Source organism: Temnothorax nylanderi, unplaced genomic scaffold (genome assembly GCF_030848795.1).
Source record: "Temnothorax nylanderi isolate EJ_2023f unplaced genomic scaffold, tnyl_v1.0 TNYL_tig0214_pilon, whole genome shotgun sequence".
Lineage (NCBI taxonomy): Eukaryota > Metazoa > Arthropoda > Insecta > Hymenoptera > Formicidae > Temnothorax > Temnothorax nylanderi.
The window spans coordinates 209777-232351 of NW_027249276.1; the positions used below are offsets into that span (position 1 = coordinate 209777).

At 40.7% G+C, this 22575-nt stretch overlaps 3 protein-coding genes across 10 annotated transcripts in view; 2 read left to right on the forward strand and 1 right to left on the reverse strand.

Moving 5' to 3' along the window:
* Positions 1-103: 103 nt before the first annotated feature.
* On the forward strand, positions 104-1235 carry LOC139779210 (protein PET100 homolog, mitochondrial-like). The gene is made up of 2 exons (XM_071717515.1): positions 104-541; positions 860-1235. The coding sequence occupies exon 2, from the start codon at positions 872-874 to the stop codon at positions 1106-1108; it is 237 nt and encodes a 78-aa protein (XP_071573616.1). The 5' UTR covers positions 104-541; positions 860-871; the 3' UTR covers positions 1109-1235.
* A 155-nt stretch (positions 1236-1390) lies between these two features.
* Positions 1391-6430, forward strand: Rassf (Ras association family member). Of its 2 annotated transcripts, XM_071717507.1 has the most exons (11): positions 1391-1912; positions 2269-2363; positions 2454-2584; positions 2811-2886; positions 2966-3106; positions 3180-3353; positions 3418-3640; positions 3716-3918; positions 3992-4274; positions 4358-4577; positions 4642-6430. In XM_071717507.1, the coding sequence occupies exons 1-11, from the start codon at positions 1873-1875 to the stop codon at positions 4700-4702; spliced, it is 1647 nt and encodes a 548-aa protein (XP_071573608.1). In that variant the 5' UTR covers positions 1391-1872; the 3' UTR covers positions 4703-6430. The 2 variants fall into 2 exon arrangements, with proteins under 2 accessions (XP_071573608.1, XP_071573607.1); XM_071717506.1 differs by having other exon boundaries at positions 3418-3918.
* A 205-nt stretch (positions 6431-6635) lies between these two features.
* Mamo (zinc finger protein 628-like) overlaps positions 6636-22575 on the reverse strand; it is a 63636-nt gene continuing 47696 nt past the window's right edge. For all 7 annotated transcript variants that reach the window (XM_071717500.1, XM_071717502.1, XM_071717501.1 and 4 more), the window contains one exon: positions 6636-22164. In XM_071717500.1, the coding sequence (XP_071573601.1) occupies positions 21049-22164 (1116 nt within the window). In that variant the 3' untranslated portion in view covers positions 6636-21048. The remainder of the gene's footprint in view (positions 22165-22575) is intronic.

A 22575-nucleotide genomic window follows, 5' to 3' on the forward strand; every position in this document is an offset into this window, starting at 1 on the left:
TTATATGCACATTATTTTATATATATTCTTATAATTATATAATATATTCTTGTATATTAATATATATATGTATTTATCCTTATACCTATATATTTTATTCGATTCTTATTCTTTATAGCTCAACTGTTTTTACTTTCCTCTTTCTCTCTCTTTCTAACATCTAATTGTTTCATTGCAGTCATTGCAGATAATGCAGATGATGTTCGGAATTTCGGACCAGCCGGTTCACATACTACGTCGTTCGCGCAGTTTGTGACAAGTCTACATGGTTCTACATACATGCCGAAATGTATATCAGAGAATAACCTAAACAAACAATTCTGTCAAGTGTTCTTGACGTGGCAAATCTCTTTTCTAACGTTTATTTAAAGGCACATCACCATAAACCCGGCGCTTTTTTCTGTACGGATTGCAACTGCACATCCGAATTGTACTGTCATATCTGATATCCGCTTTGATATCTGTTATTGGAGTATTTGGTTACCACATTTGGGCTTGTTAAATGTAAATAAAGGGCTTCTGCTTCCACAGTCAAGTGACGGTACGATTTTCTGTAATTATGTGACCGATAGTGAAGGAATTGTTGACAAATGCATATATTGGCAAAACATTTGATTGATGTATTCTGATGTCATTTCTGCTTTGCATAATTAAAAGTAATTGTATGAAGAGTGTCATAAATGAGTTGGATAGATGTGAATTAGAGTTATATTAAATATAAGCTGTAAGTACAGAATATATAGAATAGAATTGTAATAGAAAAGAAAATAGTGATTTGTTAAGCTAGGATTGATTGATAAGAACCAATAGACAGGTGGCTGTAACTGCAAATGTTTTATACGTTTTATATGTCCCGTAGGTACTTGAAAAGATGGGCTGGGTGTTAGAGGTAGCTAAGATGTTTCTCTATATATCGTTTCCCGTTGGAATGTTTCACTATGTTAATCAGCCAGCCTACTTTGACAAAGTGGTGACAAAAGCGAAAGAGGAGTACTTCCCGCCCGAGAGTAGAAAGATGAACGAGCAAGTGGAAAACTTCATTCGCGATTTCAATGCTGACGTTGAAAAGAAACGTCTGGACGCCTTGGAGAGCGGAAACCAACAGTGAAGAAAATCTATTGTAATGTTTCCGACTGTGATACCGGTAGTGGAATTTATCATTTTTTTTGTACAGACGAGGATATCGAGGTATCTTTGGCACAGTCAGTAGTTAGAAATAAAAATATTGATAAAGACTGCTTTCAATCCTGATATCTTTCTATTGTTGAGCTTTGAATTGGTAGGAAAATTAGTCTTCAAGCTCATTTTTCTTTTTTATTTCTTTAGTGTTTTATTTTACGAAATTTATTATTTCTTTTGTAAGGTATCTTCACTGTAACATGCTTTTTTATTTTAAGATTATTGTTTTTTAATTGTATTATGTAAGAGATTTTTTTATTATCCAAGAATAAATGTAATTGAGCAGAATATATTTTTATACCATGAAAAGTGTAGTCGCCTTTATGTTTTTTTTTCTGTTTTTGAGAAAATAACTATTGTATATGTCTTTGAAATTTTTTTATAACGAGTGTGTGTGTTTTACCGCCAACAAGTAAATTTACGGTTCTTGTTACGACGTTTTAGGAGGACACGAGTAAGTCTAGGTGGCGTTTAACGCACACGGAGCAGAGAAAATAACGGCATGATGCCTTCCTCCAGTTCCTCCCTGCGACGAGGGTCACTATGGCTAGTAACATCTGTGTAATTAACCCGCATGTCACTTCCAATGAGCGGAACGCTCCACTAATGTAAACAAAATGGTTTAAAACCATTTGAGGGTCCGACGAAAACACGCCCGTCGCCGTCCCACCAGGGTGCCGTTCATCCGTCACCATGTGGAAGTGCCACAAATGCGGGAAACCCGTTTACTTCGGTGAGTTGTCGCAATTTGCGACTCGCCGAGGCGGCGTGCCTCGCTCCGACAAGTATCACTCTACTCGCGACTTGGAGCGATCGATTTGCCTCGTTACGGGACGTCGTGGGTGTCGTACAGGACGCTCGGTTACGCCTTGTATTGAATAAAGTGGAAATCCGTATTCGTAAGGGAGTCCAAAACTGTCGTCTATTGTCACTGCATTTGATTGTTTATAATATTTAAAATCGATATATTTGTAAGTATATTGTAAAAAAGAACAACGTGAAACCCCTGTGCTATCGTTAATTTTTTATCTCTCAGAAAAGGAATTTAAATTTGGGCATATGATTCGAACAAATATATCAACTTTTCAGCTGAACGCAAACAGTCTCTGGGATATGACTGGCATCCGGAATGCTTACGGTGCGAGGAATGTGGAAAGCGATTGAATCCTGGGCAACATGCAGAGGTAACGCGAACCGATTGTTGTCCTTTTATGAATTATGGATCACACGACAGATAGATTGTAATGCATGTTCTGTTACTATGCTGAAATCAGCATAAAGGCGTGCCTTATTGCCACGTTCCTTGTTATGGAGCTCTATTTGGACCTCAACTATTCGGCCATGGCACAAGAGTGGAATCACATACAAGCTTTGGAAAAAAAGAAAGTCGACCATCTTTGCCCAGGTAGATACGCACAGAAATTTTTTTGATAATTTCATGGAAAATAAATTTGATTAAGATAGTATTTAATTTTGTAATTTTGTGTTTATTGCTTTAGTACAGATCTAAATAGAAAAATCTAATGATCTATGTTTAAAATAAATTTGTCTAATCGCATACAAAGATAAATGTTTTGTCATTCAGATAATTAACTATTTAAACAATTTCCTAAAGAAGAATATCTTTTTAGATCGCATTTAGAATCCAAACTGAAAGTTTTTAATCAGTATTACGAAGGCAAAAGTGGAGGAATTCGAAGTCGTGAGGTAAAAAAGGCTTCTTGAAACATTTGGATTAAGTTCTTATAAAGAAATATCTATATAAACAAATAACGATCTGAAACAGGTTAACGGAAGATTGATACTAGAAGGGGCATTGAGAATTTATTGGGGAGTCCGTGGTGTGATTCATCTGAAGGAAGATGACGATCAGCGCACAGTAGTTACTGCACGAAACAGAAATTCGTGCAGGCACAGTGTTTCTGAGGTTTGTCATTCTTATTTGCTTTAGAGATACACGTAATAATGATGTACCTATTTATTACTTTTAATTGTGCTAGGACGTCGAGGATGAAGATAAGGTAGATGAGCTGTCTAAGAGCACGTCAGACAGCAACGCGGAGAACAATGCGAAGTCTGTTCCAACATCGCCCGATCACTTGAAAAGCCTCACTCTGCCCATGAAACTGGAAGTCAAGAATATGGAATGGGATGAGCTAGACGAGCTCCTACAGGTTTTATTTTTAATATTTATGTTTAGTTTATGAAAGAGATATAAACTGGGAGGTATGCCCGTAGGTTGAACGAAAGGTCGAGGATGGTAACAAATTGTATCAGACGATGCCTGAGAATCTTCCGTCAATAAGTTCGCAATCTAGCGCGGATACGCCACCGCTCTCGTCTCAGTCGAGTCTCGATCGATCGGACTCCCGCGAGAACTCGGAAACGAGCAGTCCCAATCACCAGACTACTAGCCGAGACAACGATAGTAGTCTAAATAGCACGCCAACGCACAGCATAGGTAGTTCTTCTAGTACAGACACCCCTGTCTGTAATTTAGGAGCTTCTAATCGAAACGGTACGCTTCGAAGAGTAGAGTACTTCGACAATTTGGAGAAGAGTACCGGCAATAAATCGATTAGCACCGACGACAGCTGGATCGAAAAGGGTCTGAATCGATCATTGTCCGGTCCTGACTGTCTTCAGAGACACAGAACTGATAGCGATACGGACTCGGTGAATTCTTTGCAATTCAGAGAAGACGACAATATGACTATGTCTACAGACAGCGGATTAGAGGTATTGCATCGCGAACATTTATTCCATCAGTTCTGTATCTTTGAGTGCACGTATCAATCTATTCTGGTGGTAGCTGGATGGTGTCGTTTTGCGTCGCAAGCAAGGCTCCACTGCGATCAGACGACGTCCGGGCGGTAGACGACAATCGCGAAGTCGATTACGACGTCGTTGCTCGATCAACGGCCACTTTTACAATCGAGAGACCAGTTTCTTCACACCGCCTCACGGTTCGCAGATGTCCGTTTGGGTGACGAGTCTAGTGAACACGCAGGAAGTTATCAATCTTATGCTCGACAAGTACAAAGTCGATGCTAAATCCGATAACTTTGCATTATTTGTAGTTCGCGACAATGGTGGTAAGAAAACTGTAATTCTTTAGAAAATTGAAGTTTACTTATATTTTCCTCCATTATATGCAATTTTTTGTATTGTTTTCAAGAACAAAGAAGATTGAAGGATGATGAGTATCCTTTGGAAGTCCGAGTAGTCTTGGGTCCGCATGAGAACGTTGCACGGCTGTTTCTGGTCGATAAGTTGTCCACGCCTGAGATCAGCTCCGATGTCGCGCAGTTTCTCAATCTATCTCTAGCAGAATGCCATGGCATATTACAACGTTATCACTACGAAGAGGAACGTCAAATTCTCCTCTTAAAAGAGAAGTGAGTACATAAAAACAACATGTGTCAATAAGAATCGCAATATTATGTAAATTTGATGTTTCAGATACAAAGAGATGCGAAAAAGAATAAAGCAAAGAATGGAGGAGCTGAAAGTTCGGTTATAGGTAGAATGATGAATGAATGTCCGCGCATGGATATCCACGCAATTATTTTTATAAGCGCTTAAAAAAATTTCTTTATAAAAAGAAATATTCATGTGGCAGGAATTTATAACTCATACTATGCCGAATAAGTATGTATTGCAGTAACATGACACAGTCCACATAAAGCATTTTTGAAATATCGCACAATATGTGCCTGCATTTCAGTTTTATTTGTAGCTTAACACTTCGTTATTACGTCCTCTTTCGTTTTGAATTTCTGTTGCATTTATCTATAATCGTTACATATGGAAATGCTATTAATTAGAGTATACTTTAATATGGACAAGGAGATCGAATCTCCGGTGATTTCATATCAAATTTTCGCGTTTATCGGAGGTAACATTATGTGATAGAACGTAATATGTGAAATATATTATTCTTATATCTTGTTATACAATTTTTTGAGTAATTAAAATTAACGGAAAATATAGGAATATTTTCAATTTATTTTGTATTGTAGGCAAGGCGATTAAGGATTCAAACAATATTGATATAAATTGCTATTGCTGCAATAGTTATTGCTTAAAAAGTTAATATTTAATTAATTTGATAAGCAATTACTATTAATTGCTTATAAAATAAACTAATTATATTGATGAAGAATCGAGAAAAGTTATATTCGATGTTTCTCTGCATGAATGTTATTTATAATCACGTGAAATTCTACTGTCACGATAGATGGAACATTGTGTTTTATCGCAATTTTTCAGCATTCCGACATCTTGATGAAGTGATAAAAAGTAATAAAAGCGTATTTTTCTATCGGTTTTTAAAGGAGATCCGTTTAACGAAACGAAAAGTCACTTTTCGAATAGATGTCGATAATAACTGTTAAGAATTTAAAGTCTTCTATCCTTTGCATGTCAACGTGGCCCAGGTATAAGTGGATACAAATATTACGTATTCAACCGTACGCGATTGCTTGTCAGATATACTCTGATATCGCAATCCGACTATTGTTACACGAAACAAATTGCAGGGCGCAAAACAAAATGCAGCACGCGGCAATTAATCGTCAGAATATTGTAACCGCGCCGCGAATCTATGGAATCGCCGTTTCAAGCTAGTCATGTTTCACGCTTAGTCACTGATATCGATTGCATCCATCCTATTTTCACCTAAAGGCCAAAAGCGACATATACTGAGCCACGTTTACGTACATTACAAAATACATTGTATATGCTCTTGATCTGCCAGTTTAGAATAATAAATAACGAGTACGTCATGAGATGCGTAATGAAGATATACATATATATATATAATATAGTATATCAATATAGATAGAATTGTATTAAAGGATTATATAACCTCCTAGATTGTAGACGACTTTTTTTAGCAGTAAAAAAAATGTAATCATTATATATCAATTAACAGAACAGATCGCATTATTGTGACGCTAGAGTAAGTTCATCGATTCGCGCCGATTAACCGTTTTCTACTGCTGATAGATGAGTAAATATATACACAGGTGTATATATTTTTTCCGATTATATGTCGATTAGCCACATAAAAATACTCCAAAATATAACCATGACGTATTGAGTGTGTTTTGCATTAGAACGGAACAAACTATGAAACTGAAAGTAAATATCTGAATATGAAACATTATATAAAAAGAAACCCGATTGGATCGATATGGATTATGTAAACGTCGTTGACAGAATAATAAAGTGATATGGTTGCTTCTTTTATATGTCTTCATTTTCTCGAGTTAAAAAAAAACGAAATTGTTTTAGAGAGACTTACCTCATCTCTTCGAAGCATACGCGCGATTAATAATCGACCACAATTCCCACCTGGAATTATTCTTTTACCTTCCTCGAGATGAATCCTTTTTATTGAGAGTAGAGCGGGAGATCGACGAGGGAAGAACAAACATCGACATAGGTCTAAGTGAGATTGGACAGAATGTATTTATTTATCTTTAAAGTGTACGTAGAGTAAAGTAGATCAATGCAATCGTTATGAGTAGTATCGAATAGTAATTGTCATACGAGTTGCTAGGAACGAGTATGCATACCCACAACACCGAGGAGCTTCAATCGCTCATTTTTTTTCTTATTTTTTGTTTGCACGACACTGATATACATTAAACGTTACAAGATAGCAATAACGATTATCACCGCGCCAGACGTTCCATCATCATCATCATCATCATCATCATCATTATCATCATCATCGTCACCGTCATCATCATTTCGTTATCATTGACGTTATTCATAGTTACCTTACAGCCACAGCTTTATTACACGACTTACAATTCTTTGGCATCTCGCGGTGGACACCGGATTCAACAACAACGTACTACATACACGCAGACGCTCGCACCCGCAGATTAAAAATATCACAAAAAACGCGACGCGTAATTACGTAACTAACGTAGTCCCGTTTTGAGGTTTTGTAGAATTAATTGATTCGCGAGCGAATCGTTCGCCGAGTCAAGACCCGCGGACATTTTCGTTCTATTTTTATCTGAATATCGGGCGGTGTAAATTCGAGCTTTTATACACAAATCCGGCGGAAGTTATGTATTTGTAACTTGTAACGATCGCTCGTCCGACAATGGCAGGTCGTTGCGCGATCGTCCCAGCTTTCACCGAATGTTTCGCAGTTTTTTTTTCGAGTTTGTAAATAAAATTTTCACGCGGAGTCCAAAACGTCTACCAGCGTGTCAATTTGGCGCGATTCTGCTTCGCGAGCGCGTTATTTATTAAATATCCTCTTTAGGAATATCCGGCGTGACGGCGCGATAGCGGCATTCGACATCGTAGAGAATTCCCATTTATAGCCGGGATAAAACTTGCAGTTTATGCAATGCAGGTCGCGATAGTTAGACCGCACGATTAACGATCGGCGAGCACGAAATTCACATCTCGTGTGGAGGCTAACGATTTTTTTAGGGCCCTCGCAGTCAAATAACTTTATGTATTGTAATCGAATGTGATTTTTATGCGCAATCTTTTCATTTTTTTTTTTCAAGAATCATCGAATCGGCGCGACGTTTTGGAAAGATAAATGTTTCATAATATGAATATAGAGATAACATTTTTTTTGTTGCTTACATTCGTGATTTATTGTAATAAGGAGAGTTAACTTGTCTTTTGTATGACTTCTATTCATGATTTTCCGCGATAATTTCTAAAATTTACAATTTTACCATTATCAAGCCATCAAAAAAGAAATAGATAAAAGTTCCGCCGTTTGTCCGTTCAAGTCAATTACTGTTTCTGCTCTATAATCTCTTCGAGACTCGGCGAAGATTCGCATCGATTAGGATTAGATAACAATAATTAATCGAGGCAACGTGCGAGCAATATTCTGCTGACAAGATTCTCGACAGCTTTAACAAACAAATGAGAAGGCAGCGTTCGTCCCTCTCGTACCTCTGTCCTAACACGGTACGATCGTTACCTTTTCCAAGGCGAGAAATGAAATCGTCTCATAACTGCTTCCCCATATATAAAAAGTATCACTTCGTGCAAAGTCTATCAGTCTAATTTTTAGCACATTAAAAACGATCTCCTCCGATACCTGTTAAAAAAAAAAGAAAATAAAACAACAACGCATCTCCGTGGGCGACCTAAAGTACCTCGTCACTTATTGTATTCGTCGATCATTTTGGCATGACACAAGAAGCGGTGGTCGATGGAAAGTCCTCTCGGATAGCGCGTCGGACTTTAAGAAAGCTAAAGAAAACGCATCATTTTTCCTCGCACAAGTTAAGACGTTAACAAGCCTCATTCGCACTTATTTCGCTTCGGAAGGGAAATAAAGGTAGGCCCGCCGAATCGCACTCCGAAATGTGCATCTGTGTCTCGCGCGATGGTATATATCGGGCACGCCGGTCCGTCGTCCATCCACGAGACGACGCCGCGAACTCGATTATCACAATCTGCGTGGCGTACATGAGCCTTACAAAAAATACAATACTTGTGCGCTCGCGACTTTGTATGTATATCACAGGCGACCGGCGTACCGTCGCGACGCGACGCGACGCGACGCGGCGCGGCTTCGTCGCGCTAATCGCGCACCGTCACTACTTGCGCCCCGCGATTTTCCACCCTCCGTACACGCGGGCAAACTTGTACGTCGCGTGGAACGAGCGTGGAATTGGGACGGCGGAAGTCCGATTCGGCGGTCTGGCACCAAAACACCTCGCTATATATTACCGCTAGAATTCAAGTCGCAAAGTTCCAAAGTGCCAACTCGAGAGATTTTAGTCGATTCGTTGGTATAGCTCGGCAGCTATGGTCATAGCTTCCGAGGGAAGCGAAAGGGAGCAAGTCTCTCCCTGGAGAAATAAAGACTCGCCGAAACGTGGGTTTTAGCGCGCCTCTAAACGCGTCTCGCATAGCAAATAGTCTCGTAAGCAAGATATAAACGAATCGCTTATTATGTCAAAATATAAAATCGTACACAACCGCATAATTTCGTGAAAAATATACTTTTTTGGCACATTTGAGACTCTTCGGCTTCAATCGATTGTAAGGAATATTAATTTATAATCGTGTCTCGCAATACGATTTTATATCCATAATATAAGAATCAGCTGCCAAAACACTTGGGAAAGACATAGAACTCGTTGTACGTGATGATGTATGTAAATGTTGCTCGAAAGGGAAGCAAATGGAAATGGAAAGTACAGGAGATTCTATCCTGGTCGAATACATTATTCGCGCTTAAGTATTCGATGTGCTTTTTTTCATCTTCCATTCGTACGCAATTTTTCACTCTCTCATTCCCTCCCACAATCTTTCAATATCGCATTCTCTCCTTCTCTTTTATTCCTCGTTTTTTCCCCCTCCTCGGTATCTCGCTTTTCGTTCTACCGTTCCACTTCTCATCTTTCTCCCTGCCATTCATCCTCATTTATCCTCGCTCTCTCTCTCTCTCTCTCTCTCTCTCTCTCTCTCTCTCTCTCTCTCTCTCTCTCTCTCTCTCTCTCTCTCTCTCTCTCTCTCTCTCTCTCTCTCTCTCTCTCTCTCTCTCTCTCTCTCTCTCTCTCTCTCTCTCTCTCTCTCTCGTTCTCTCGCTCAACAATAACAATTGAATATGAATTAGAAAAATAACATTATATCGTAGACAACAATTGATTACAATGTATATAATATATACCGGTAATAGAGTGGTGTGCTTGTTTCACACAATACTTTTATACTCCCCCGTTATTTAAAGCGTTACCAATGACGTGGGGCGCCGCGCTATATGGCTCATAAAACACTATAATTAATTCGTCGTCTCGTAATCGTTCGTTTAGCTTGGTCGATCGATCGTCGATCACGGATCGGCGCTCGCGATGGGGATCGGATTCAGGTGGGAGAGAGATTCGCACTTTTGTACCAACGGCCGTTTATATTATACGTAATTATATATCGAACGCACACTTCTCGAGAACGTGGCTGCGCGATCTACGCGTCGTGGATCGCGATTGCGCGATCACGATCAACTTTAACGGATATGCATAAGATCGAAGTATCGACTTGATGCATATGACTCGCTCTTAGCGCTACGCCCAAAAAAGCGTTGAAAGGAGATTTACGAGAAAGAATTTTGTATCTTCTTATACTTATATTTGCGATTATCCTAATTATAAGCTAAATATACAAAACCGATCTTGCGAAACAAGCTAGATCACTCCGCGAGTTATAATTAGTTATTTAAAAGAATTGATAATAAAACGCTGCAACGATTACTTCTAACTTTTTTTTTCCAAAACACATTAACGACAATAAAATTAATTTATGTGTAGAATCTAGTGACGAGATTTCGAACGAAATGATTCGCGTTATTAATTCTTTCTCGTCGCTCCTTATTTTGTCGTCGTTACGCGGACTTCCTCGTTTAAGTCGCGACACGATTGCAAAGCCCCGTTACAGCGGCAGAGCGCGCGCACCAAAGGTTCGCGAGACATTGTTTTCACACGTTGCTCCAAGTTCTCTTAATTAATTAGTTAGTTAGCCGAAGAGCCGGAGGGTCGCGGACGCGTTCTTCGCTTTTGCATCACGACAGCGCCCAGCGTCAATGGAGAATTCGTGGACAGATTTCGAGACGGCATACGATATTATTCTTGATTTCCTCTATACTCGCTTTTCTCTTTCGCCCTACCTCTCCCATTCTTTCTTTCCTCTCATCTCGACCGCATAAACGCGTTTCATTCCGCCATCTGCCATTTACGAGTGTATTCATTTAATAAGCTAACACGTACTAACTACAGTAAATCCTAATTACGGCTTGTACGACAGACATTTATGTATATAATATATATATAATATTTGTGTGTGTGTGTTGCGCGCGCGTAATATTATATATATAGAATATTTGTGTATGTATATATATGTAATATATAATATTCATATATTACAGTTAGATTGCTCATTGTCAATTCATCGGTTTATCACATTTAGTACAAGTTGAAAAATATCTCTAACATCCACGCGCGGCGGCGCGGACTCGCCTTTCCCCGCGCGGGTCGCGCGCGTCCGCGATGCCGCATTGTATATAATAAGTTGTCGTTAATTATGCTAGTTATTAAATTACAATTAATTATCTAACGGTAGGTACGACAAACAATTATGATAATACGGCCACGAATTATTAGTTCTCCTCGCGACGGCAAAGTGATTGCAAAATCGACTTTCGTTTAAGTTAAACGCGGAATCCTCCATTATATATCGCCTTTATAATTATAAGCCTTTTCTTTATCGTCGATTTCTCGGTGAATATTTATCGGACGAATCGCGCGCATGTTTATTTCAGCAAAGTTAGGTTACTCGACGGACAGACGAAAATTCAGACGTTTTTAAGATCGTCATATCAGCCGAAAACGAAGGCGAAAAATAATGAAACAATGTATTTCTGCACGTGAAAATTTTTACAGAAATCTGTACATATACATATCTTTCCTCTTATTAAAATTGTTGTGATGTAATTTTGACACCCACGTGAAAAAATTAATATATGTACTATGCATATATGCATATTACATATTACATATTACAAAAAATTATATATATATAATTTTTTGTAATAAGTATATCGTCTACGTTTCTGATCAGCTGGCTGACGTTAAATCAGCCGATATATGTTTAAAGAGGAAGTAACACTCGCTTTTTTTATCGCCTATTATTGCTGGAGCAACGATGCGCCGATAACGACGGATAAATTTAGTGTAGCGACGATTAAAAAATTTAGCTGAAAATCGCAAAGCGCGAGGATACATCAGATTGTACCGAAATATCTCTTGTCTTCCCGATCTCAACCTTTCCTTTTGCAGTTTACACGTCGATAAAAAAAAGGCTCCGAGAGTTTCCTTAGGTTCGCTATTACACAGACCGAGGCTCTAAAACGGTTAACTCGCTTCGCGTTTTTATTTTTTTATGTATTTTTTTTTCGTTTTAAATCTCTTTAGAATAGACACCGAAGACACCGAGAGAGACTCGAAGGAAGTTTCGAAAAAGGAGATAAAGTCCGTTCGACTAATTAGGTTCGAAAATGTCTGGCTACTATAACGAGTCGAGCTACTACTTTCTACTTGTCGCACTGCGCACTACACACGCGTGTGTTAATGTAAACGCTGTCGCGTCTTCTTCTTTGTGTTTTCTTCTTCTTTTTTCATTTTTTTTTGTCTTTTTATAACCTACGAGTAGTCGTTCCGTACGGACGGACCGACGGACACCGAGGATTGAGCAAACTGTTATTGCACGGAACGCGTGAAAATTGAAACACTCCCGAAAATTCCTCCTCCCCTTCCTTCTGCATTCTGCCAGCCAGCCGTGGGATTCGCGAGAGAAGAGCCCGCATTGCCTAATTTCGCGCCTTTATCGAAATGATATCTGGAATTTTTCTGCTTGCAAAGATAAAAGAATGCCGAGTGTGTCTCGGGGAAATCAGATTTCCCGAAATGTTTCTCGACGGAACTTTAAGAGACCCTTAGAAACCCTAGATATATATATATTTTTTTCTTTGAGCAAAGTGCACTTAGAATTGTCTGAGAAACAAGAAAATGTGTTACTTATTTATATATGTGAAATTAATTTGTTAAAACACTCGCATCTTTTTCTAAGTATATTGAGTGACTACGTAATGTAATCTACTGTGGGACTTTTCCCGAGGAAGAGCTTCAAAGGTGATTTTTAAGGAGAAAAAAATTTGTTGATAAAGAGAACTCGGCGGAAACCTCAATAACTGTTGAAAAAATAGCACGATAAATATGATGACTGGCAGAGACATCGCTTTTAAATTAAGGTATCGCATATTTCTCTTGTCTATCGACGTCTTTTTGTTCTCCAGAGGAACGTAAATAGACGGTAGCGCGAGAATGTTCTCTCGTTGCAAAAACATGTAAATTATTCGTATCATTAAGACGGCCGGGATATTGACACCTACCGATTAGTCGGGACGCTCTCTCCCAACGGATACGCGAAAGTACGCAATGGAGGATTTTCTGACGTGAATTGAGTCACTCGCTAGCCGGAGGTCTCTATCGATCAAACATTAACGGCGAGAGACCTTCTTACAGCTTCCTATCTAAATACACTTAGCATATATCCTCGGAACATAGATAAACCATTAAAAACATTGTATATGTTCCTATCTACCTATACACAATATATAGATATAATGTTTGTATATCGTAACCATATTAATATAATATTAATTACACATATATATGTACGATTAGAGTAAATAATTAATCCTTATGCATATATCACATCTGATCGTTCAGTCAGTATAGGAAGACCCTCGCCTCGCCGTCGACACATGCAAACCCGTTTAACATACGTTCCCTAATGTGTCTCTCTTCCCCCCTCCCCCCTCTAACGTTTCGTCTGTCTCGTCTCTCTGAGGATTCTGAAATTTGTCGCCTCACTACACAACCTCTTTACCATTTTTTTTTCTTTCTTTGCCTACATCACGCTCTCTCTTTCTCGCTCTTCCAGCATTTTAAACTAGTGTCCGATAGTAGCTACTACCTAAACAGACATTTAAGTTTTGGTAAAAACCTGAAATCGCCATCGAATATCAATATAATACACTTATTATGTACTTATAATATAAATATAGGAACATTCATTAAATATATTTTCATATATATATATAATATTATCGTCATATATATATATTTATAATATTTATATTTATATATATATATATATATCTTAGAATCTGTATATATACAAATACATATGTGCGTATATACATATTTGTATATATTTGTATATATATTACTTGGTGTTGTAGCTATAACTTTAAACGTGATTTAAAATGCCCAATATACTCCATAACGCCTGAACCGTGGTTAGTCCACCATTTTCCAGGGGGAGGGAGGGGTCGACGATTAAACCAAACGTATCTCTGAACGAGCTAAAACGCGAACTAAAGAAAACGCACGAATCAACAGATACGGTAGACATCGATCCCTTTTCGAGGGATTATCCGTGGATGCAGGCCCCTTTCTATAAGGACACGTAACGTCGCGTCGGGTCGAACGTCGCGACGCTCAGCGCGCGCTTTCTCGACATGTATATAGGCCATAAGAGAGACGGATTGCAACGGATCGCGGTGCCTGCGTGTAAATATATCCGTAAATATAAGTATTATTCGTTAGTTAAATTATACAAAATATCGTTCGATATATCGGGCGCCCGATCGTCCGACCCCGCGACGATCGAATAATCCGATGGTCCGGAGCCCGTTTTCTTAAGAGCGTGGATATATAAATTTTCAGAAATTTAATTTTCCTCGAAATTGATTTTTTAATTAATTTTCTTAAAAAGAAATTATGCCGCGAACAAAAATTATCGAAATCGATACAATTTCGATACAAATGTCGTTATAGAGCCGAAAGCAATCTCTGTGTTCGTAACATTCGTGTCCAACGTGCAATTTGTCGTGTCCGTAGCATCGAATATTGAATTTATCAAGATTATATTCTTGAGATTTAATTCCCTAAATCCTTTTATCTTTACAAAGAACGAGATGCATCAATAAGCTATACAGCTGCAGAATGCTGCCGTCGACTTATATGACTGTCGAATGTAAAGAACGAGCCGTGGGAAACAAAAGCCAACACATTGTATGATGATAAAATCATCAGTTAATTTAATTTATCTGGCACATTTCAAAAATACATTAAAGACTGAATCGGAAGAAGGATTGCGGAAGCAATACGAATTATCTCGTAAAATATGCAAGATGTGATTAATCTTAGAAATACCAGCCATATATATAAACTAAAAATTGTATATTAAAATTTTCTAAATAAAAATTTTAAAATATATATTTTCACCACTATCGTTAAGATATGCAATATATTAATAAATTATAATTTATATTATATTCTAAAGAAAATAAACGTATATGCATAGAATTGTGGTGCCTCAACATTTTCGTTGAAAATAAATCGATTTCCAATCAAAGTGAAAAAAAAAATGTATAATAAAAAGAATATTTGATCATTTTGGAATACGCCGTTTATATACAATTGCTGGTAATAAACGGGTTGAGGAAAGAGTTGGCGTTCCTAGGATTATTCCGGAACTTGAAACGCGAGGTGCTTGTACGCCCTGATATCGCGGTACTGATATCGCCGGCCTGAAAGTACGAGCCGTAGCGCGAGTCAAAAACTATCCGCGATCGTTTCGTACGTGCGCTGAGGCGCGGCGCGGCGATAAATATATTATCCCGCCGCATTCGGTAGGTAGCTGCTACATTTTACCGGAGTTCGATTGAAAGACGACTGGCTATCACGCGAGCTAACGTGCGACGCGGACAGTCGCACACACGCCGCGCGATTAATTGATTCCCAGAATTCGATGTAAGTTCGAGAGCAAACGAGAGTCTACAAACGAGCTCGCGAGACTCGATATTCACATATAGATATATATATATATATATGTGTGTAAATATATATACATATATATATTGCACATGTATCGGGCCACGTCGATTTGTCCGATCTTCGGCATGTTCTCTATCGATTCTAACTCCGATCGCTCAAAACCAGTTACGACGTTCTGTTACATGCGAATGACGTACGTTTGCCAACGGTTGTAATTAATAAGATAGCGGGTGCAGAGCAATGTAATTAACCAAAAACTGTTGATATCGCATTAATTTGTCAATGTTGTATCTTTGATATTATTTAAACTTTTAAATTAATTAAAATAAAAAATTATTACATGTATTTTATTGAAAAAAAAACTTGAATTTTTGCTAACACTCATTAATTTTTTATGCATTATTAACAATATAATGGGTTATCATAGTATTCTGAGAGGCAATAGAAATAGATCCTTTTAATATTTTGCACCTTGCAATGATAACTTAATATATATTAAATAATCAAAATATCCCACGACACACAACTGATTATTATAAGAGTATGGAATACGGTACGTCAGATTGTTTTGGAGAGATTCGTAGCTGAAAATAAACGGCTGGATTGTGTGAAATAAAAAATTTTTAGCGACGAAAACGTTGCGGTTTCGATTTCGAGACAGGATTAATATTAGTCGGATATTGCAGAAAGTTTTCTTCGGCTCGTGTCGACAATCATATACACATAGTAGACTTAATCGATTTTATCACATATGATTTTATGGCTAAATCTCGAATTTCAACTAATTGGGAAATGACTAGTAGCTTCTGCTATATATACATACTAAACTCCTGGTACACATTACTAAAATATCACATTATTTAATTGTTTACTTTAAGGTACTCTCGTACTTAGCGATCACGTCCTTAAAAGAATGTGTACGTTCCTCGTTCCCGATTCCGACGTTTATCAAGAACGACAGGGTGGAAGAATCGCGACAGTTTTGTATCGACTATCCGAGAGAGAGAGTCTCTCGCGCGCCTCTCCGTCAGTTAATTCAACAAAGCGGCGGTGGTTGACTCGAAGTCAGTAGTCGTATTACTGTCTACAAAATACAATTAATACGGTAACTAAGAGTAACAACGCATTCCGCTGTAACGTTCCGCTGTAAACGAGATTAGATTGTCCGCGTAGTCACTATTTAGCGTTATTACGCTCGAACTGAAACGCAAACACTACATCCGGCGGTGCTTCCGCGGTGGTTTAATTCGGGGCGTACTTTCATTCGTTCCCATCTTCCAGAGGCGAAAGGACAACCGAATTCGGAAAGCGGCAAACGGCCCCGAAATTACTTTTGCCCGTTGCATTCGCGTTGCAGGTCGCGTTTCCGCGCGCCTCGCTATCGCTACTACCTTGGTATAGAATAATCGTTTGGCACTGTGTCCTATTGAATCGCGATTCAAGTCACGACTATAAGCAGCACACCGGCGAGAGAGAGAGCGCGCGAACCTTTGCGACGGCATCACAAACTCTATACAAACGTACGCTGAAATCGCAGGAGCGTCGAAAATTCCCGAGATTGCTAACATCTATGAATCAGAAATTGCTCAAAGATTGCGAAATCTATGAATGGAAAAATCTGAGAACTCGGAGATTTGAGAATCAAACATCGCGCGCACATCGAACTTGATTCTAGACTGCTACAAATAAGTAAAATAATGAACGCACAGTGTACCCGTTATTAAAAAACGCACATTAAATTAAAAAATAATATAGCATAATTCCAAACTCTCTAGTACTTTCATTAATTTTTATAAGAAAAATTTGGATATTATCAAAATTATTATAAATATTATTATAAAAATATTGTTATAAAAAATTCGTTAGATTTTTTACATTCAGATGAGCTGCAACACCTTTTAAAATATATCTATCACACACAAGTGTATTTATTAAAACGATTATTATCAACCTTTGAAAATCATGATTAAATTATAATTAGTATTCTAGGATTAATATAATATTAATTAAATTATATATTAATATAATCAGGTTAATATTATATTAATGTAATACTTCGATGTTGTTTCAATAGTAAAAAGGTCCCAAAATACCTGGGTTCGATCTTATTTCCAAGCTCAAAAATCTCGCCTCTGATTTACGAAGCAATTTGCAGCTTTCCTCGGTTATCACGGTGACAGTGGAAGTGGAAATGGAACGGCAGTGGGCGGACGTTGGGCAGTTAGACTAACGATCGGGGCGTCAGGCGTCATGGAACTGTTTTCTTTAATCTTCTAGCCCGCGCTCCTCGAGACTGAACGCGCACGAGGACCACGTATATGTCCAGCTTATTAGGGCGGACGAGTGTATGTATACATATACATATATATATATGGCGAAACGGCGAGAAGTGGGAAATTAAAAGGGTGCAAACGCGAGCGAAACGCTTCCCGCGTCTCGCCGCGAATTCTCGTTGACATTCGTTGGACATGTTCCTCTTAATAAAATCTCGACGCGATGGCCGCACCACCCGACCACGGACGACATCAATATCGACGTATCATTTAATCGTTAAATTACATCTTTATCGAGACGGTATAATAATACGGTATAGTAATTACGGACTAAATTGGCCTATCGCAGCACCGGGCCGGTCTTGGAGGGAAATTGAATTTTCGCCCGACGGAATAGATTCTCCTTTCTCTTGCTCACTTTCTCTGACTCTCTATTTTTTTCTCTCTTTCTTTCTCTCTCTCTCTTCTCCGTTTCTAAAGACTTTCCTTTTTGGCACGGGTAGACATTAGCTGGCAATCTAGAGCTTCTCTTTATTCTCTCTCTCTCCTCCTCCTCGCATTTCGTCTCCTCACGTTTTTCGTCTCTCGGGTAGAGGTACCGGCCGGCCGGCATCTGGCGATCAACCCTATTCGTTAGATAGCACCTTCGTTATTCAACTTCGTTTCGCGTACTTTCGAGAGCGCGCGAAAGTACACAGAGCAGCAAGTACACTATACATCACTTAAGGGCTAGGTAAGTGTTTTCTGACCAAGTGGAGGGATCCGGTCTCGTAAATGATCCTTCGGGTTCGCCCCTAAGAAATGCTTCTCCTACGTCCCTCCCTCTATCTCTTTCGCTTCGACGAGAACGCACGATCGGACTTGGTTTATGAAGTGGTCGGAAATTAAAGCTACTTACGAGACCGATTCCAAGAGAATGAGCCGGCCACTCTCGTTTCGCGGTCCAACGCATATAGCTAGGACAGCATCTCGTTATTGTATACGCATATACGCACGTATATGTATAAATACCTAAGAGAGTGACTAAATGGAGAGGACTTCTGGAAGGACCGAATATAGACCGTGCAACAAGACGCTACTTCGCGGCTCCCGACGACGAACCTAAATCGCGCTGGTGTCTCTGACATAGACGTAGACGTAGACGGGAGAAATAAAAGATATTATATTATTGCTATCCGCATCATATCAAGGAAAGGATTATTCGTTCGTTCATTCGGGAATTCAAAGGCACCGGCAACGCTTTCCGGGAGGTTTGCCCTCCCGATCGGTGCCAACGTCGAACACGTCGTTTTACACGGATGATAATCGCAAAAGCAACTGCTCGGCGAATAACTTAATCCTCTATGGACTGATGTAAAATCTCAAAGCAAGATGCGTTTCTCGTTGCGCGTTTCTATTCAAGTTCATCTCGAAGATTCTCTATTTAAGAACAACCATATAGGATGTAATATACAGATATATATTTATTTTCTAACCAAAGCTTCGAGAAGAGAGAATTGGTGTTCTTTATCGGGAAAAACATAATTTCGCCTATAGAGGATTAATAAATATCAAAACGTATGCTGCACGCGCTACGCGCGATTTTTACATTTTGTATTGCACGTTGATACTCGTAATCTTGATCCCTTTCGCCGCGATAAGCTTGTATGTGCGTTTCATTTTTTTCTTTCGTGTTAACTCGCGAGCAAAAGTAGATTAATAGAATGGCCAGAAACTCTGGCTTTTAAAAAGTTTATCACGAAAAGTCGTTTGCGTGCCTTACCTCGTATTTAATAGTATAATCAAAGATGCCCGATGTAGTGCGGGCTTTTAATAACTTGTCTTAGTTTCCATATAAACGCGAACGTGCCATGCACATGCCAATTGTCAAGAGGGTATTTTTCGTGGTGAAAGAGTTCTTTGAGTTGAGGAGTGCGCCAAATCACTTTTCTAAAAACTTGTAAAAATTAATCTTGAAGCGTTAAGAAAGTATTTAATTTAAGAAATTTACGTAATTTCTAATTTTTATCGAGTTTAATTTAACTTAATTTTCTTAAGTTCAAGATTTATTTGTCCGTGTTCTTCGAAAAGTGAACCATTGGTAGAACCTCCCAATTCTGCGGAACGCAAATCGATTTCCATCCGCATAAAAAAAAAAAAGATCCACCGACGTGTTCGCGTCTGCACGGACCTCGCGTAGAGGGAAATTATCGTAATCGCACGCGGCATCGTCATCGCGAATTATATTACATGTCGAGTACACACCGAGTATATCGAGATTAGCTATTACATTACAAATATATCACTTTGTCGATGGAGCACGAAGACGAAGAAGACAACAAAAGGAAGCCTTTGACCGTCGGCTTTCGCCCGCCGCGTCGTTGCGTTCTTTGGTTTTTGTTCTTTCTCATTTTCTCCTTTTTGGTTTCATATTCCTCTTATCACAAATTAGTCTCACTATCGTAGCGCAGAAACCATCGTCAGACTGGTGGACCGTAGTAGATAGAGATCGCGCGCGATCGCATTTTACCATAATCTGCCTTGTCTCTCCGTAATTGACGCGTCTTGTTGGGCCGGCGGCGATGGATAGATGCGGTCCGTTCTTTTTTTTCTTTCACTCTGTTTGTTCCTATCTTCCTCTCAGTAGGAGTCCTTCAGCAGTTTCATCTGACACTCGTACTCTTCGCGAGCAGAATGGTTTTTCGTTCAGCAACGATCAGCCGAGAGCGAAGCGCCGTTGCGGACTCGAGGTATGATCTCGCATACGGTGAACGATCGAATATTCCGAGATTTGGATTTTAACGTGTGCTATCTGTGCTATCGAAATGGGTCGAGATCAGTTAAGCAGTGCCGAGGATTATTGCCGTTACCGCTTTGCGGCATTTTCACGAGTCGGAAGCGAGCCGATTTATGTTTTTCGTTGTCAGAAAGAAATAATTAGCGCGCAAATAGATGTACTCGTAATACTTGGCGCTATTGCTTCACATCTTGCTTTTCAGCGCGCCGTTCAATTTCGCCTATTCTCCTTATTATTGACATATTATATAATATCCAATATTGTATAATATTTAATTGAATAAGATCAATCCTCGAGTCGCCCCGCAACGGCCGCGGCGTCAACGTGCGGAGGGACGCGCCGGAGAGACGGAGGCACGTCGTCGCGTTGTTCTTCGGCTCCGAGGAGGCCGAGGCGGGTGAGCCGAGTTACGATCGCGTTAGCGCTGGTGGATGTGCGTGGTGAGATGCTTGGAGAGATAGTCAGCCCGGGCGAAGCATTTGCCGCACATCTCGCAATGGTACGGCCGCTCGCCGGTGTGGATGCGCAGGTGCCTCGTCAGGTCGCTCTTGCCGCCGAAGGCGCGGCCGCAGAACAGGCAGACGAACGGCCGTTCGCCGGTGTGCTTGCGTACGTGCAGCTTCAGATTCTCCTTGGACCTCACGCACTTGCCGCAGAACGGACAGGCGAAGCGTCGCTCGCGACGATCGGCCTCGCGAGTAACGCTCCGCGCGAGGCCGATCATCGCCTCGCTCGGCTCGTGCCGATCGTCGTCGACGGCGTTGTCGTCCACGTCGCCGGCCTCGCTGCTGGTACCACCGCCACCGCCACCGCCGCCGCCGCCGCCAACCCCGCCGCCAACCCCGCCGCCAATCCCGCCGGTTCCGGCGGCAGTGGTTTCCGTTAACTGCACCTCCACCGAATCGCCGGGATTCTCCTGAACGCTCGCGGTCTCCGAGACGCTCTCGTCACCGCGAGCGTTCTCGGAGAATACGCCGCGCAACTCCTCGGCGTCGCCCGGATTCGTCGTGGTATCGCTGCCGGTCTCCACTTGGGACGGCTCGCCGGTGCTCGAGACCTGATCGCTGCGCTCGGCCGGCGCCGAGACGACGACGACGCTGCTCTGCGGCTCGGGCGCGCGCTGCAACCGCTCAAGCGCGTGGTTGAGACGGTGCTTCTTAAAGGACTTTAGATACCTGAACTGCATGCCGCATACGTCGCAGGTGAAGAGCTTGTCGGCCGGTAGCCGGGCGCGATGATTCTGCTCGCGGTGCTTCACGTAGGCGGACCGGTAGCGGTAACGCTGGCCGCACTGCTCGCAGGTGAACGGCTTGTCGTCGCTGGTCTGGCCGGCGTGCTGCAGCAACGCGTGCCGCTCCAGCAGCCACGGCGACGGGAACGTCGCCAGGCAGACGCCGCAGCGACGCGCCAGTCCGGCCAGGCCGGTGAAGCCGCCGTGGCCGAGGATGCCGCCACCGCCGGCGCCTCCGTGCGCGCTCGTCCGCTCCACCAGCGCGCCCCATCCGCCCGCATCCAGGCCGAGGGCGAGCGAGACCTGCGGCAGAGGAAAAATAATTACGTCGCACGTTGCGCAATGCACGACGGCGCGGCGCGACCCGCGCGACTTGAGTTTCGAGCTTCGAGTAATCCGAGTGCACCTCGATTAATTGCAATCGCAATTTGCATAATCCGAATTATTTGAGCGATTCGTCGATACCGCTCAAGAGATCGGGAGATTAACTCTAAATAATCCATTATAAAATTTGAATACTTGGAGCAATTCCAGTAATTCGAGCACTCCCCTCGGACGATACTAATGACTCGTACAATTTGTATAATTTTACGGAAAAAAGTTTTTCAACCCGTTTCAAATTTTCTCATTTGTCTCACAAACGCGGCTCGAATGACGTCTCGGCTCGAGAATTGTTTCACGCTCGAATGGAAGATTATGAACTATGCACTTACC

Bases quoted from the DNA above. Each gene is read 5' to 3' on its own strand.
- LOC139779210 (XM_071717515.1), top strand. From the start codon at position 872: ATGGGCTGGGTGTTAGAGGTAGCTAAGATGTTTCTCTATATATCGTTT.
- Rassf (XM_071717506.1), top strand. From the start codon at position 1,873: ATGTGGAAGTGCCACAAATGCGGGAAACCCGTTTACTTCG. The intron at 1,913-2,268 runs GTGAGTTGTCGC...TCAACTTTTCAG, and splicing joins CGGGAAACCCGTTTACTTCG to CTGAACGCAAACAGTCTCTG. The intron at 4,275-4,357 runs GTAAGAAAACTG...ATTGTTTTCAAG, and splicing joins TGTAGTTCGCGACAATGGTG to AACAAAGAAGATTGAAGGAT.